The 17,698-nt window shown below is 45.7% G+C and overlaps 1 protein-coding gene across 2 annotated transcripts in view; it reads left to right on the plus strand.

The window, feature by feature from the left end:
- The first annotated feature begins 884 nt into the window (after positions 1 to 884).
- slit3 (slit homolog 3 (Drosophila)) overlaps positions 885 to 17,698 on the plus strand; it is a 198,108-nt gene continuing 181,294 nt past the window's right edge. For both annotated transcript variants that reach the window (XM_076149098.1, XM_076149099.1), the window contains exons 1-2: positions 885 to 1,660; positions 14,632 to 14,703. In XM_076149098.1, the coding sequence (XP_076005213.1) occupies positions 1,470 to 1,660; positions 14,632 to 14,703 (263 nt within the window). In that variant the 5' untranslated portion in view covers positions 885 to 1,469. The remainder of the gene's footprint in view (positions 1,661 to 14,631; positions 14,704 to 17,698) is intronic.

Consider the following 17,698-nt stretch of genomic DNA (forward strand, 5'->3'; position numbering starts at 1 on the left):
TATTTATGAACTTTCCACTGTTCATTACAGGCAAAGACATTTTAGGGAAAACCTTTCAATTTTTTTGACATTTGGAGGAAAATTCCCCAAATGAATCAGTTTAATTAAGAGGAAATGGGAAGTGAGATTATTTTATTACTGCACAAGTGAATTGATGAGTCTCTGCTCCTGCTGATGCTTTTATTATTCACCAATAGAGGGCAGCAGTATGACTGCAACCACTCATTCTGCTGCACTGCTGGTCCCTACAGGAGGGGGAGTGAAAACGATGCAGACTGAGCAGGATCACCGTGATGACTCGACACAGAGATGAATACATGAATTCAACACCACCTTCAGTCAAACATGACATCATAGTTATGTGAGCTCATCAATCATCCCACATATGTACTTTTATTAGAAGAAAGGTAATAGCAAAGGGGCTTGATCAAAGTTTTTGAAGCTGGGTTTCCTTATTGAAGCTTCTGGTGCCTCACAATGGAAAATGAATTATATTTTATTTGGCAAAAACAGTGTTTGTTAAAGCATTAATCAGTGGCGTTGACACCAAGAGGCTATATGAGGACACGGTGCATCTGGAGAGGTGACTGAAGAGTAACACATGATGACACAGGGGTTATATACGACTCAAATGGGGGGAAGAGAAAAGAACACACAAGTTTGAATCGTTGAATTGTCTGTGTGAGGAAAGTTGCCTTGTTTATACACCAGTGTGCGAGTGTGTTTCTGTAGAGGAGATAAGGGAAGAGTGAAAGTTTGTTGAGCTCTTTTTTTGGTGAAGGAGAGAGAGGGAGAGAGAGAGTTTTGGGGGGAGAGACCGAGTTTTGGGGGGAGAGACCAAAGTACAGATCTGTCCGCTGCCTCATTCTCACAACCTCCAGGCGCACCAGTCTGTTGCGAGTCCGCTCTCTGTCTCTGTCTCACTCTCTCTCACACACACTCTCTCCCACTCTCTCTCTCTCACTCTCTCTCAACTTTTCTGATTACGAACTGTGCGGCTCTCACTTTTGATTCACTGGCAGTGGAGGGATGTGCTGCGGAAGGAGGTCTACACCCCAGCTGAACACTTTCACCTCGGAAAAGTTTCGGGAGTCCGGTTGATAACTTTCTTCTCGGCAGACTTTTTTGAATGGGGACTTATAACAACTTTTTTTTTTTAGCGGATCGAGCTGAATGACGCGCGGTTAAATTGTAGCGAGAAATCAAATCAAAATCGTATTTTCCTTCACTCTTATCCACTCTCTTCAATGGCAAGGGAGCGTTTAAAGTAGACCCCCCAACTTACTGAATCACCAGAGAGAAACTTTGAGTGAACTTCATTAGATCCCCCATCACTTCGTTTACGCTTTACCACACAGCTGAACGACATCTTCTAAATTTTTGAGTTTTCGGGATCATTTCTTCACTTCCACCTCACGGATTTTCATTGAGCTTTTGTCTTCGGCTGGGGATTTGTTTCAGTGGATATCATGCCTCCGACCGGAGCGGGGAAGCGAGCGGCGCTCTGCCGGGTTTGGCTTCTGATTTTGGCGTCGGTGCTGTGCGCTGCCTCGGTGGATGGATGCCCACACAAGTGCAGCTGCTCCGGCTCGCATGTGGACTGTCAGGGTCTGGGATTGAAGACGGTTCCCAAAGGAATACCAAGGAATGCCGAGCGCCTGTAAGTTTGAGTGACTTTCATTAACAAATTGACTTCATTTGTCATTATCTCAAACATGCCGTTTGAGTTTTGTCTTTGCGCGCCTTTGGGTGCTTCAATGAAAGATACCGACCTTAGCTAACTCGCGTTTAACAGAGATTAACTTTGTTTTCCGTCACCTGTACGTTCAAAACAGTCAATACTTGCAATTCAATCGTTTATTGTTTTGCTTAACCTGTTGGCTACCAGCTGGTTGCAGTCTGCTCATTGGTAAATTATTTCACCTTTGACCTGTTGCAGTCAGTGATCATTACAATACAAACAGCGGCGATTTTAAACAAAATTATGTTTTGGTTTGCATCTTCTTCTGTTGTTGGCTAATGTAGTCTGTAAAGATTTAGTTAAAAGCGCTTATAAAGCTGAGAGAAGTGACTTGAAGTTCACTCTTTACATGGTGACAGTGACGCTGCCCCAACTTCTAATGGCACTTAACCCGATTAGTGGTAATAATATAGCATGAATAAACCTATTACCTGTGCAAAACAAGGTGCACGGAAAGTAACCCTATGCCTGGTGACGTATTGTAGCTTCTCAAATTGGATTATGCAAGTGTTTAATTTATGGTATACGTGAAAGTGTCCCTGAACGCACCAGTCCTGCTTTGAAACTTTTATTGTTTTAGTGTATTACAGAAAGACAACAGAAAAGCTATCATATATTTAGGAAGTGTGGGGTTTTGTTGGTGATTGGTTTAAAAGCAGTAACAGTGACTGGACTCTGACATTTTTTAAAATACTTTAGGAACCTGGTTTGCAGTATAATGGCATTTATTCCTGAGGCACACACAGACTCGAAAAGACATTGCCTCCTCTAGCCTGATCTTGACACCTAAAGATGCCTGCAACCACACACACTCTCGCATACAAACACACACACACACACACACACACATCCGCACACCTATACTGTTAAGGTATGGAAGTGATTATGCGTGATAACGGGGCCAGCCAAAAGCCCTGCGGGGGATCAACAACAGACCTAACCCTGAGACAACAAACACAATCAGTAAGCTGCAGATGGAAGGAGGGCCAGTGTGTGTGTGTCTGTGTGTGCGTGTGTGTGGGGTGGGGGACCACCAGTGGATGTGAGCAAGTGATTTGCATGTGTGGATGCATGCGTATTTTAGCCCATGTGTGTGTTTGTGTCTGTATTTGTATATGTTTCATTCTTCTTGTGTTTCCAAGTTCATGCCGGGCACTGATTGTGTTTCTTGGTGAATGTGTGTGTGTGAACCCCCTCCCCTTCATCCCACTGGGCTGTTGTGACCTCCCAGGACCTGTTGGCTTTTACACAGCAATCCCCGCAAGACATTTACACCCTGGAAAAATAAATAATTAGAGCAGACTGTGATGGGGAGGTGGGATAAGGGGCTCTGCTGCCTCTTGCAGGGGTCCCCGGGGTGGAATATTGGGGTAGCAGCGCTCCCTCCCACCCCTTCACTCCAGAAACTATGTGTTTATGTTTCCTTGATTTATCCAGGTCAGTGTTTCAGCTGTGACTTTGGCCAAGAGTTGTTCTCCCTCCTGTCCCCCTCTTTGCATGTCTTCATCTCTCGCTCTCTCTCTCTCTCTCTCTCTCTCTCTCTCTCTCTCTCTCTCTCTCTCTCTCTCTCTCTCTCTCTCTCTCTCCCTCCCTCCCCCCCTCTCTCTGTAGCTATAATTCAGGGAGTCAGAGATGGGAAACATTAAAATGGATGAGATTACAGTTTTAAAGGTTACAGCAGATGGGAAACTTTTTAGGCATGAGAGATGAGCATTATTGCCTTGAGTAGGAAATTGGGTTTGACAACCGATAAAATCCATGTGGGGAACAGATTTTAACAATAAAAGTGCAATGTTTGCGAAGGTATTAGTACAAAATGATTATTCGCAACTGCAGCAAATACAGTAAAGTGTCCAAATTCTCTTATTGTCTTGATATTTTCAGAACCACTTAATAGACCTGAACATCTGATCTGTAAAGGGTTTGTCTGTCTTTTAGACTAATAATATTTTATCAAAGCCTTCAGCTGAGCCACATATCGGCATCTGCTCACTGTGTGAAAACTGTGGCATGTTGTTGTCTGAAGGCAGAAAATATGTCATCAATTCCCAATTTTATTCATTCATATATCATATCAGTTTGAGTCGCAATCTCTCATCATCTGGCATTTGTTAAGCTGGTGCCTGTGTTTGGATGTCTGAATGATTTCTACAGCAACATAGATCAGCAGCAGACATTGAAATAAGCTGAGCAGTCACATATGCATCACTTTTTGATTGATTAAATTCACAAATACATTCCCTGCCAACAAGAGTAGCAGTATTTTTCAACGCCACACTAGTAGACTTCAGCTTTAGTGCATTAGGATACATGGGCTATATAGATGATGGGACACACTCCCAACACGTGCATCTTACCTTACACTTGAACTCGGGTAAACACTTGCATCTGCGGTACCGCTTGTTGTTTGATGGCGCACTCTGTTATTCAGCAGGTAACATATTCACGCCTGAGGCCCTTCAGCGAGAACAGAAATCTAAGTTTATTCACCTACGATGGCCCTGCGGCACTTCCATGTGGAGCTAGAGCAGCCTTTGATCAGCTTGTTGCCTGTGTTGTAGTGCACACTCACCTCACTTTGCATAAAATCGTGAATAAATGTTGGCGTACATAACAAACTTGACATTACGCAGAGGTCATATCTGCGCATCGATAGCAGACTCGTACTGTTATTCCTCTTCGAATCGGTGGCAAACATCATTCAGTGTCAATGACATCATTTTGCACCAACATTCAAGTAGGGAGAAATCCAGAGGAGACACATGAGGGAACTGAGGCTCACTGGAAAAGGATTTAAGGTAGAAACATTATACTGCATCATTGTGGTTCTGAAGGCTAAACCCCATTTACACACATACATACATGTGCTGTTTAAGTGCCGTGTCTGTAGCCTCTGTAAGTCAGTGTGATCACAGCAATCGGACACAGAGTCTAACCTGTCAGAAGGACGTCATCATCATCAGAGAAGACGCACAACAGAGCTGTTGGAAGGTTAACAAGAAAAAGACAGTGTGGACCTCAAATGTGCACTTCTAACCACACACACACACACACTCTCGCAGTCAGTCTCAGAGATTACCTCGGGCCAGTCAATTCTGTAATGCCCTCCTTGGGAAGCCACTTGAGACCTCATTTGCATCTAATTTGAGTGGAGGGGTTTGGGGGGAGGCTTAACAGGCTTAACGAGGATGGGCAAAATGAATTGGAAAGCAGGGACGCTTTCTCTCTCCCGAGTTCAATTCACACCTGCTTCACGGGGACAGAATAGACACACACAGAGACTCACACACAGACACACACACACCCTGAAGTGCTGATTTTTAGAGTTGTGAATTCCAAACTGTTGCCCCCAACTGCCGTGAAATGTGAAATTCAAAGCGGGAAACTCTGGCAGGGGGGAGGGGAGGGGGGGCATTCAATTGTGTGTGTATGTCTGTGTGTGTGTGTGTGTGTGTGTGTGAGAGAGGGAGGGAGGGAGAGAGAGAGAGGGAGTAGTTGTACATATATATACATATGTTTTTGCTTGTGGAAATGCATTTGTGTGTGTGCTCCATCAACATCTTTATGTATGCTCACATCTGTATATGTGTATGTCAGAATGAGTGTGTGTGTGTGTGTGTGTGTGTGTGTGTGTATGCATGCATGCATGCAGTTGAATGAGTTCACTGCTGGAAGCGGCGAGCTCCCCAAGCCAACTTTGCACAAACTAATTCAGATTTTTAACGGCCTATTTTTCTGTTCCCTCCCTGACGGCGCAGCGAGGAAGGCTTTGGCGGGACTGTTACGAGCAACACCTTCTCTGTTTTCTCTAGCTTTGTCTGGCACTTTCCTCTTTTATTTTCCCTTAACCAACTTCTTTTCACTTTCACCCCATTTCCCCCCTCTTGGTTCTCCTTGGCTCACTTTCCGTCGCTCTCCTCTATCACTCACTCGTCGTTCCTGTCACTCATTCCATTTTCCCGTCTCCTGGCTCTCTCTCACCTCTTGCTTCTGGTCTGCTCTGACCTTCCCTTGGTCTTTTCTTGCACTCTGGTTTCTTTCCTGCCCTCTCCCTCCTCCCTCCTCCACCCCTCTGTCACTACCCCCCCTCCCCAACACACGCACATTGAAACACCTACAGTTTTGCCAGCAGCATCGCTCCAGTACAGTTTTTCACAGTTCCCATTTCCCCCGCTGCGTGCCAACCCACCACAGTGCACACAACAGTAGGAAACTCCAACTTTGTCCGTGTGTGTGTGTGTGTGTGTGTGTGTGTGTGTGTGAGAGAGAGTGTGTCTGGGTATACATACATGTTAGTTTTGGGCCGACACAACTATGCACACAGGTTCTGTACACACACACGCGCACGCTCAAGCCTCTGCTTCTGGCTCTTATCAAAGCTCGGTGTGGATTGGTCAGGGGACAGTGTAACCACCACACCCTCGGCTATGGAGCAGCATTCCACGGTGGGATCGGAATCTTTTTGTGTGTGTGGTTGAGAGAAACATCTTTGTGCTCAACCTGCGACTCCAGCTGACCAGCTAATTCGTGTCGACACGGTTCTTGTCCGGTACCCGTGCGATAATTCGATTTAGAGCGATGTGTAATCAATGGGTCGGTTGTGGTGTTCAGGCCTCAGCGTTCTGCCCGCTCGCCTCCAGTGCAAAGTCATATTTAGACTGGTACAACACGAAGCCACAGCCGGGGGTTTTGATCGCTCAAAGATGGATTTTGATAATTCCCCCAAAACTCCGCTCGCCCCTATTGGTAAGCTGTGTCGGTGCTTTGCCAGCTTCTGTGGAAACCTGGGAGCTCATTAGCCTGAACGTTCTCTTGTTTTCAGCTGTTTGTGTTCTTTGTTTAAGGCACGGCCCTATGGGAAACGTCAGTCAGCACAGCAGCTTTGGTTACTTGAATAAAAAACCATAAATCCCGCAGGAGTTTGCTTTGCTGTTATCATGGGTATGATGGTGATGCAGCAGATCTGAGGGGCAGCCAAGTGTTAGTGCTGTAGTAGACAAGTCTAAAGTAAGAAATCAAAACCACAGTAAGCTTGGTGTTCTCCTACGGGCCCTAAATGTCACGCCTATCATCTGCGGCCATTTTGTGGTCACCGTTTCGTGCCCTCCCTACTAAGTTTGATTCAACTATGGGATGCCAAATGGCACGAGTGAGGATAAACTGATATTTAGGCTCCTAGTTCTAGGTCAGTGGGTGATCGTCCCTTCCAGCAGTTTCTCCAGCGTGCGGGCGGTTGACCTTTCTAGTGTTTATAATGACTTTAATTCTGCCAAACATGCAGCCAACTGGCACTGACAGTGGGCACTGCCCTTCTGGGAAAACGGAGCGAGCAGTATGCTACATTGAAACACACAAGCACATGTGCGCACACCCACCACTGGGCACAGAAGCGCACAAAACACGCATTCACACACAGACACAAGCATGTATGCAAGAGGAAGAAAAAGAAACTCCCCGAAAAACAGGCATAGTGAAAACGCAAGACACAAACACACACAGTCATGAATACACACTATTAGGTCCAGGAGCATTTAGTATGACACACAGCTATGGAGGCATACCCAGGGTAGCGTAACCGCAAATACACACCACACAAGAACAAATAAAAAACATGCTTGTGTTCAACAAATTAAACATGCAATTGGTTGTAGATGGAAACTTTGACATATAATGACAGAAGGAGCGAGCAAGGGATTCGCTCTGTGTCACATACAAAGTACCCCAAGTCACGAATGACCTTTCATGACTTGCTGCTGAAACAGAAGTCCACAGATGAGAGGTTGTCAATGTCTGTGTGTGTGTGTGTGTTTGTGAGTGTGTGTGTGTGTGTGTGTGTGTAATACGCTAAGACTCTTTGATGTTAAGAAGCTCTGCCACTGTTTTGTTAGGCCACTGTCACCAAAGCAACACATTAGGAGCCTTCAGCAGAAACTTTCTGCGTGTGTGTGCAATTAAGTGTGTAGGCTTCTGCTTTATGTGTGTCTGTGTGTGTGTGTGTGTGTGTGTGTGTGTACGTACGGATGTAGCAGTGCAACATCGTACAATATGAGAGTGTAAGTTATGGAGTCATTTTCTCTTCTCATTTCAGAGTTCAGCTAAGCCCGATGTGACAGATTGTTTATGTTGAAGTGGAAACCTACAGAGAGCTGTGCTGCGTGTGCCCGTGTGTGTGTGTGTGTTTGTGTGAAAGAGAGTGAATTAAAGAGGTCTCATAACACAAGGTTGCAGTTAGCAACCCTGTAAACAAAGTAAAGTGGGCCAAAAATGTCTTTCTCGCTCTTTACCTCTCTGTATTTTTTGCTCTTTTTTGTCACTCTCTCTCTCTCTCTCTCTCTCTCTCTCTCTCTCTCTCTCTCTCTCTCTCTCTCTCTCTCCCCCGCTCCCTCTTAACCTCTGCCTGTGACATTCCCTCTCTGCGTCCCTCGTTCATCTTGATCTCCTCTGTCATCCCCCCCCCCCTCCCATACACACGCTCTTATTTCTTTTCTGCCTCGGCCTGCGTGGAGGAAGCGGTCCTTGTTCTTGTCAAGTGGCCTCTCAGCAGCCAAACGCAGACCCCTCAGCCCCCCGTCCACCCCACCACCCCTCATTCAGTTACAGTACAGCAGTAGTAAATCCACGGAGAGGCAACGCAGCCCCTATAAACTCCGGCGAGAGAGGAGAGCTAACCAAATACAGCGGCGCTTTACAGCCCTTTTGGCCCGCGACTCTAAAAAAGAAAAGGGATGCTTGCAGGCGACTCCCTAATGTGGTGGAGGCCGCGCTGCGCGGTTAACAGCGAGACCAAAGTATGAATTTCCTGAGGTCGGGAGACATTAACATGGAGAACAGAGCGCGAGTGTGCGAGGAACAAAGGCGCAGTAAACATATTTGAACAATGCGGTAACCTTTCGGGTCAATCCGTTGGCAAATTCGCCACTTTGTTTTGGGCCACGAACACACATTTGGTGTTTCCACTGCTGGTTGAAAACTACCTGAACCGTATTGAGCCGCGCCATACACAACATATCCACGCTGACCTACACAGGAAGAGGCATTTGCGCTCCTTTTTTCTTCTGATCTTCTGCTTTATTAGTTTCACAATGCGCAAAACCTGAACTTCCCGTCCGATCTGCTTCTAATCTGCCAGCTTGTTATCCTTTTGTACTCCTGTTTCTTAATCTCCGCTCAGCACGGCTTTGGGGATTTCTCCATTGTAGGTTTTGACTCTCCTTTATATCCGTCCAATTTGTGGCTTCCGTCGCCGTCTCTGCCTTCAGTCCTCTTCTTCCGCATGTCACGACGACCCACGTGAGCCAATCGAGCGCCGCGGTTACGTCAACACATCTCATAAAGCGACAAAGTTGCTTCGAATCAGGGCTCAGGCAGCAGACAGTAATCAGACCCAAAGATAAGCTAGAGGCAGAGACAGATAGAGATGAGAGGTCAACGCTTACAGCTGATATAACATGCAGGGAGTTATAACGTCTATAGGATTCTGACAGATTTCCCTTTACAGCATGATTGTGGTGTCCTGCAGCCTGTACAGTCTCCGGTTTCTGCACCGTCGCTTTAATCCATCACATGGATACAAAGCTCACCCCCTTTTTCTTGTTTACTCTCCCAAATAGCGTTGTTAGGATTGCTCGCATTCTCGACTGAAACAAAACGGCAACATTTGCCGCCGTAAATGTCAAGTGTCAGAAACCCCCCGGGCTTGTTTCCATGAAGTGCACACGGCTTACACAGGAAACAATTTCCCATCAGCGTGTTGGCAAATTCAGCCGTCAAAGGAATACAGCGACAATCTGTAAACACCGCACACAGGCAGCAGGTACTCGTGAATCCCTCGTCTTTGTCCATCATTGTGATCCATCGGTCTCAGATCGAAGGAGTGACGGCCTGCAGGACAAACATCCAGTCAGCACTGCAGACCACAGCTGCATCTGCTGACAGCCTCAGAACAACTATATTTGTATGTGGTCACAGAGACATTTTATGCGTCCTTGCTGACCTGCGCGTACAAACCGTTCTGTCCTCTCGCAGCAATCTTACCTTGCGCGTGTGTGTGACAATCTTGCTGATTCCCATGTCTGTTCCGCTGACATGCTTGAGTCTCCAGTCTTGAGTGCGTTCTTGCTTCTGCTGACGTGTGCACATTCCTTCCAAATGAGTATAGATGTTGAATGTCTGCACGACCGTCACTGCTCGATTGCTGTATACGTGTTTGTGTGTGTGTGTGTGTGTGTGTGTGTGTGTGTGTGTGTGTGTGTATGTGTGTGTGTGTGTGTGTGTGTGTGGGCGCATCTGGATTTGCTTGTTGCTCTGTTCACGGGCCTTTTGACATGGGACATGAATGCTCAAACACTCCTGGTGAGGGGGTCACACTTCCTGTTTAATGTTACTGCGACAGATTTGAAATGGCAGCATACCGTAGAAAAGAGCAAATGTTCCTCAAAACCACCAAATCTTTCCAAAATTTGTACACAGAGGCAGTATGTCTGACTGAGACGTTCTTTTGAACTCTTTCCATTCAGATGCTGCGCTCGTGACATGTAGTCATTTATGTATTTATTCAACGGGGAACATTGAGTTGAGTGATGATTGTTGCTGTTCCAGATGAAGATCCAAGTCCGAACAAGTTATGAAGGAGCCGATGAGTTTATCGGCTCTGCCCTCTTTTCAGCTCCACCTCAGAGATGACAACGTGAGGGGTGATCAAGGGATCCGATCTTGCTCAATATCATACCAAGATAATTGAATCTCTCATGGGGCCGCGAATTACGAAGCTGCTTGCTGCTCAGCGTTTCTGGGGACAGAGACGGAGTTTGGAGCTTAGAGGAAGGAGGAAGAAGGCAATTAGGATTCCTCACGTAGCTGGGAGGTTTAGAGAGTGAAATTGGGCATACCTATCTCAGACAGAGAGAGAGAGAGAGAGAGGGGGGGAGAGAGAGAGAGAGCAAGAAAGAAGGAATGAGAAATTGTGGAGTACATGTGCTTTGGGGAAAATAACAGGAGATTAGTACAGGAAGCGAACGCATCGGAAACGGAGCGTTGGACGGAGAACAACAAAGGATGAAAGAGAGGGGCAAGGACGGAGGAGGGAGAGAGGGAGCGATAAGGCCAGAATGCCTGATGGAGGGAGAGTGCGAGTGGAGAGAGGAAATGTCACAGGTACAAAGATAGACTGAGACAGAACAGAGGGAGGAAGCCGCGTGCAGAGGCTGGTTATTTCTCACCACTGTCTCAGATAAAGGAAAAGACGAAGAGAGGAAGGGGTGAGAAAAAGAACAACAATAAAGATAAAGAGTCAGGACCGAGAGAGAGAGAGAGAGAGAGAGAGACATACAAGCTCATTTTAAAGAAGTGTGTTTTCTCTGTAGTTCATTATTTAGCACAGCCAATCCTCTTTTGGTCACCTGATTGGTCATTTGTTTAACATTCCTTCCTAATGCTAAATTAGGCCCACACACACACTAAGGTTGTGTGTGTGTGTGTGTGTGTGTGTGTGTGTGTGTGTGTGTGTGTGTGTGTGTGTGTGTGTGTGTGTGTGTGTGTGTGTGTGTGTGTGTGTGTGTGTGTGTGTGTGTGTGTGTGTGTGTGTGTGTGTGTATAAAGTCAAGCAGTTTGCCAGCTCAGTGCAGCCAGACTATACGGTTCACTGGTTTTTCTGTGTGTGTGTGTGTGTGTTCCATGGTATATTAATTCCCTGAACACCTGTTGTTTGAATTCTTGCCTTATCCTCTTCACACAAACACACTCACACACAGACACCCACACACACACACACACACACACACACACACTCGCTGCTCTGTTAGCCAGCTGGTCAGTTAAACCCAAAGTAAATCTTTACTGCAGGGCGGAGTGACGGAGCAGAGGTTCAGTGGTCCAGGTGCACCGGGCTTCTGCAGCCGTGTTTGATCACACCGGCGCCCGGTTTAGTCCCGATCCATCTTCGTTGCAGATTTGTACGGGCTCCGCGCGTAAAGACAGTCTGCTGGTTCTACTCTGCCCCCGTTTTCTAATCAAATTTTCTGCTTGAATATCTCCAGACCTGACGACATGTCTGGCTACGCAGGGTTATCTCCGCCCCTTATCACCACGCAGCACACTGTCAAAGCTTCCTTGCAGGCCACACTGGACGCTCCGTTTCCTTTGTCAAAGTACAGTTGGCCCTTTTTTGAGACATTCGACACACACACACACACACACACTCAGGAGTAATCGTAGTTCATTTGGCTCTGGCTGCATTTGTTTACTCTTATTTTATTCATTAGTAGCCTAGAATTAGTTTGTTTCCAGTAAAGTCTAATGGAAAGGAGTTTATAAGGGAAGGTATGACATAATGTTGATACTTAAGGTTTATGTGAGTGCTATCTTAAATGGATGGTGTTACATTTAGGGGACTTTATCCAGCATTTAAGTCATTTACAGTTACTGTTTTTATGAGTCGTAGAAATTCCCTACATTTTGGTGATTGACCTGCATCAGGCAATGAGGAACCTGAAGAATACACACTTTTTCCTCGAAGACATGAAATAGTTGCATCCCATCCAGCCATCCATTTGCTATACCTGCTTCTCCCATGCAGGGGTCCCTGGTGGGCTGGAACCTATCCCAGCGTTCACTGGGCTAAAAGCAGCCCACTCCGTCATGCACGCTCACATACACGCTCACATTCCCTCTCGGCGTCCATCCCAGAACCTTCTCGCGGGGAGGTGACCGTGCAAACCGCTGAGCCGTCATCTCAGCGCTGACATCCTATCGTAGGCGTCATGTTTAAGTAGTATTAGCCTCATTAGTGTTTTGCTGATGTAGGATGTATGAGAATTTGATATTTATGCAGGTGACCTTATAGATGACAGTTAATTTATCCAGCTTTATATTCATCACTGCTAATGGCTTTAGTTTCGGCAGCAGCCTGGACCCTCAGCCCTCCACACAGGGCGACGTCGCCCCACTCCACCTGGCCCGGCGTGTTTGTTTGACTCCACAGAGGTTCCCCTGGTGAGATCAGAAGTTTCCACTGTGAACAAGCGAAAGATGGAGATAAGGATGGAGAGATTAGAGGAGAGGAAAAAGAGGCATGGAAAAAATGTTGCCAACTGTAAAAAGAGGGAAAGATTGAGATAAAAGAGGCGAGATTAGGCGCGATAGAAAAACAGAGGAAGGCGAAGAAAAGGATTTTGGTCGACTGTGAAACATTGAAAGATAAGACGGCAGAGATTGGACGAGGGGGAGACACGGTAAAAGGAGAGAGATTAGAGGGGAAAAGAAAGTGGAGATGGAGGCTGGGAACGCTGGCTGTGAAGGACTGACAGATTGACATTAAAGTGCAGAGATTGCGAAAGAGTCGGAGATTTAAGATGGATGAGGGGAAAGAAAGAGGGGAAGAAAGGAAAACAGAGACTGTAGCCAACTGTGAAGAGATAAGTGAGGAGAGACAGAGAGCAGGGTGTAGGACGGAGACGGTGAGAGAGACGCGGAGCGGTGAGGAGAAGAGGTTTTATATATGTGGATGCTCGATGCGGGAAATCGAGGCGAAAACGTCTGTTACAGCTCTTTCCCCACTGAAAATGATAAATGAGTGATGAATGGAGTTTGCCAACATGTCGGAGGAAGGCTGAAAGAACTGCTGCTGCTTCCCAGGGAAGCCGCAATTACACACAAACTCTGGCAGGAAGCGGCTACACATCGTCTGGAAGCCGGGGGATAGTGACTGTCCAGCTCCTGTCGGTGCCAGAAAAACCTACGGGCGGCAATGGCACCATGAACATATCATGTGTGACAACCAGGGCTCATCTGTGCAGCATTGTTACATTAGACCTTCTCTTCTCTTCTCTTCTCTTCTCTTCTCTTCTCTTCTCTTCTCTTCTCTTCTCTTCTCTTCTCTTCTCTTCTCTTCTCTTCTCTTCTCTTCTCTTCTCAGTTGTCATTCCAGAAACCTTGCTTTGTGGGGTTATTTGTTTTGGGTTTTGAAATACTCCGCCTTTCCATCACTGTCTCTACTTAGCGGAGGAGACAGTGGGTCTTCTTATTCCCAGAGTCTCCCCGTCACATCTTTGGGAATAACACCAGTATGAGATTATAACTAATCTTAATTTTTCTGGGGACCCCCTGGAGCCCTTTAAAAGACCCCTGGGCCTTACTCTGGGCTTTGGGGAGCCCGGCTCTTACCCACACACTAACGCTCCCCGTCCCAGACTGTGGTATGGCTCTTATTAGCGGCCCTTTCCATGGCAGCTCGGGGAAGCCTTTTGAAACCTAATATGGTTTTAAATCAGATTTATAAATGTTTAGGTGTATTATGAAAAACACACACGCAGACCGACTCGGCAAAACCAGGCTGTGTTTATGTGTATGCAAGAGAGGGAAAGCGAGTTGTGTGTGTGTGTGTGTGAAATAAGAGAGAAAATAGTGTGTTGTTTGTGTGTGCTCTCTTGTATGTGTGTTTTTTTTCCTTGCCCTAATTCCTCCAGTGCGACAGCGTTTCAATAAACAGCGTGCCCGTATAAAGGGAACCAGTCTGCACACACACACACTGGGGTCAGTTCGTTTTGCAGAATGTATACATTGTGCAGACGCAGTTAAAACAGATTGAATCACAGCCAGGAAACATGATAAGCTTTTAAACTCTGATGATGGAAAGAAAAAATAATTTCATCCCTCCTTTTAATTTTTTTTTTTTTCAGGAGAAGTTCTCATTCACAGCAGAAGTGTGTATGTGTGTGTGGGGGGGGGGCATTCTCTAAGACCATATTCTGCTGACCAGGAACATTGATAGTTAGGCCTGTACACACACACACACACATCAGCTCACCTTTGACCTTTACAGCTTTACAGAGTTCACACTGTGATGTAATGCAGATTTAATTAAAAATATTTCCCCTCTGTGTGTGTCTTTGCAGGGATTTGAACAGAAACAACATCACCAGGATCACTAAGGTGGACTTCTCCGGCCTCAAGAACCTCAGGATTCTGTAAGCATTCCTTTGTATTTTCCTTATTGTGTTATTTGTGTTGATTCCTGCATGATTGTTGTCCTCCAAAAAGCCAAACGTATTAAATGCATAAACATCACTAAGCCATAATTGATTCATTCATTTATTCTGATTACTAATGGCTAAAGCATAACCATAACAATCGGCTGTTTCTTCACTGCACAACAACTTCTGCTGTATATTTGGAGTTGGAATCACGGAATTTCCAGGTCATTTATTGGAACTAAGTAGGTCAAGGTCTGTTAACGTGTCCCTGCTCGTCTTTGTTAGTTCTTGTTAAAACGCATTTTCACGTCTTTACAAGGAATCCCATTAGCAAACACACCGGCCATGCTGGAGCAATTACGCGAATGCCGTATTCACCTAATAGGCCTGTATATGGCTATAGGGGAAACAAGGTCTCTATAAAATCAACTTTCCCATCCTAATGAGAGATTTCAGGCAAAGGGGAGAATGCAAGCGTCCCTTCCAAAGAGCAAAGTGTCGTAATTACTGCATATTTACGAGGTTAAATAATAGAGTGATCGCAAACTAGCGTGCCAGGAAAAAGCAGCGAGGCGCGGATTTGTCAGGCAAACACGACAGCGGGACGGCGACGCGGAAATCACAGCGGAGAAGTCGTGAGTCGTTGTAATTCTAAAACGCTAAAAGGAAAACATGATATGACTCAAAATGTAGATGATGTTAAAAGCGCCTCCATTGTGTCCCCGAGCAATTGTTGGGGAATGCTGAGCGTCCGTGCGGTGAAATAGTGGAATATTGGCGGCGTCCAATGAGATGCAGCACTTTGCGAGAAGCGGTTTATGTAAATTTAATTATACGTGCTTATAAATTTGAATCTTAAAATCGCCTGACTTCTGTAGCGGCTGCAGTCCTCAGACGCTCAAATCGCTCCCCTCTGGTTTTTGCAGCGAGGGGCTTTCGACATAAAGTGCAGCTTCAGATGAGATTAAAGGTGCGCGCCACCAATTTATACATGGAATTCTGCTTATTAATCTTGGCGAGACGAGAGGAGTGCAAATAAAAGCCGCTTTCGGGGTTTTCAAACTTCAGCACTAACATGAAGTAGCGCCCCAGTGATGTCAAGTGTCAGTTTGACTTTGCTCGTCGCCTCCCGACAGCTACAAAAGCCTCTTTGTGGCCGATTTCAATAGTCCTCAACCACTACAAATAAAGTGAATTTGATGTACAGACGTGACAAGAAAAACCCTCACCCCCAATTTCCTCTGAAGTCATTTGAAACCGACTTGTTCTGCACAGTGATACCGGAACTTTCCTCCATTTTAATAGGCTGAGTGACTGATTAGAAGATTAAAATCACCTGTGAGGCCAATTAAATCAAATAGTCTGCTTGAAATAAGGATTTTCTGTCACTTCTGAGATGTATCAATCATTTTGTTCAGGGAAGTTTGTATCACAGAGGAAGCAACTATATGGCTTCATTTGTTTTATTGTTTAAAAATGATATGTTACATGGAAAATGATAAGTTGTATAAAATATGATAAAGATAAAGAATGGTACGAGCCAATTAGTCATCAGTTTCAACTCCATTCAGAGGAATTTGTGTCCCGTCTGAAAGCTTACATGCACTAGGAGGAAGGAATTTACCATCAGCGACTATCAATGACGATCAGTAGATGGGTCGAGGGTATCACACACAACAACAACCATTTTAACATGCCAGATTACAGAGTTTGTTTCCTCTAAATGGATCATCCACACTGACCTTTGACAGATTTCTCTGCAAAATTACCTCCAAAGTTGATTCATTGTCTGCAGACTAAACACTGCATGACATAGCTGTGTGGGGGTGAACATCCTGCTGTGTGTGAGGCTCAGCGACACACACCAGTGTGAGGCCAGCGCTGGTGTTAGACGGTGTGAGTGGTAGTTGTCTGTTTAAATGGGTGCTCTCAGTAGAGTGTGACTCCCCGTCTCTCCTCAGCTGCCCTAATTGACTTCAAGGACTCTCCTCTACCTCGAGTTGCTGAAGTGTGTGTTTGTGTGTGTGTGTGTGTCTGTGTGTGATTGTGTGTGTGTGTGTGTGAGGGCTGTAATAACTATAATCACCGTTGGCTGCATGCTGCTTTCCTCCTCACTAAGATTCTGTTTAAACCAGACCAACAGATAAAAATACACTCGCTGCATAAACTATGCTGAGAAGTGGAAATAAGTTGTTTGTCTGTGTGTGTGTGTGTGTGTGTGTGTCGTTGTGTGTTTTTTCAGTCCTTGTGTTTAACTATGGCCATACCATTGTGTATTTTGTGTGTGTGAGAGGGTGAAGAGTTTTGTGTACACGCTAAATGTATGAGACAGAGGGTGAGAAGGACTAAGAGTATGTGTGTGTGTGTCAGTGTGTGTGGGGTAGGCTTGTTAGCTCGTTTCATGTGGTCGATGATAAACTGCTGTGACATTTCCTTACTCCAAATCGCCTTAAAGGAATGGGGAGGAGATGGCTTGGGAAAGAGGCGACGGTGTGAGAAAATACATACACACGCACGCAACAGCAACACACACACACACACACACACACACACACACACACACACACACACACACACACACACACACACACACACACACACACACACATTCACAATGACCTCGTATCAAACACACATGTATCCAGGCTTTACCTTATCTGCCCACATATATGTATTAAAATCTTTTCCTGTAGTTTCTGTTGTAATCCAGTGAAACCTTTAACCCAACATTTGTGCGCATAAACATAATCTAATGTGTTTGTGTGAATAATTGGTAATCTGAGTATCTCTATGTCAGACATGACCGCCTCAGCCAGCACGCCGCATGCTCAACACTTAGCGTAATAATATATTTGGCAGTCTGGCGTCGCGAGATTTCTTCCAGATTGCGGCAAAATTGGGTAATTCCAAACAAATTTCAACGTAGGTGAAAACTTGTGCTTAGATATTGAACACTTGGCCGCGGGAACGCTGATGCGGTTTCACCCGT

The sequence above is a fragment of the Genypterus blacodes genome, unplaced genomic scaffold (assembly GCF_046128005.1).
Source record: "Genypterus blacodes isolate CSIRO-AG114 ecotype Tasmania unplaced genomic scaffold, CSIRO-AGI_Gbla_v1 ptg000044l_1, whole genome shotgun sequence".
Lineage (NCBI taxonomy): Eukaryota > Metazoa > Chordata > Actinopteri > Ophidiiformes > Ophidiidae > Genypterus > Genypterus blacodes.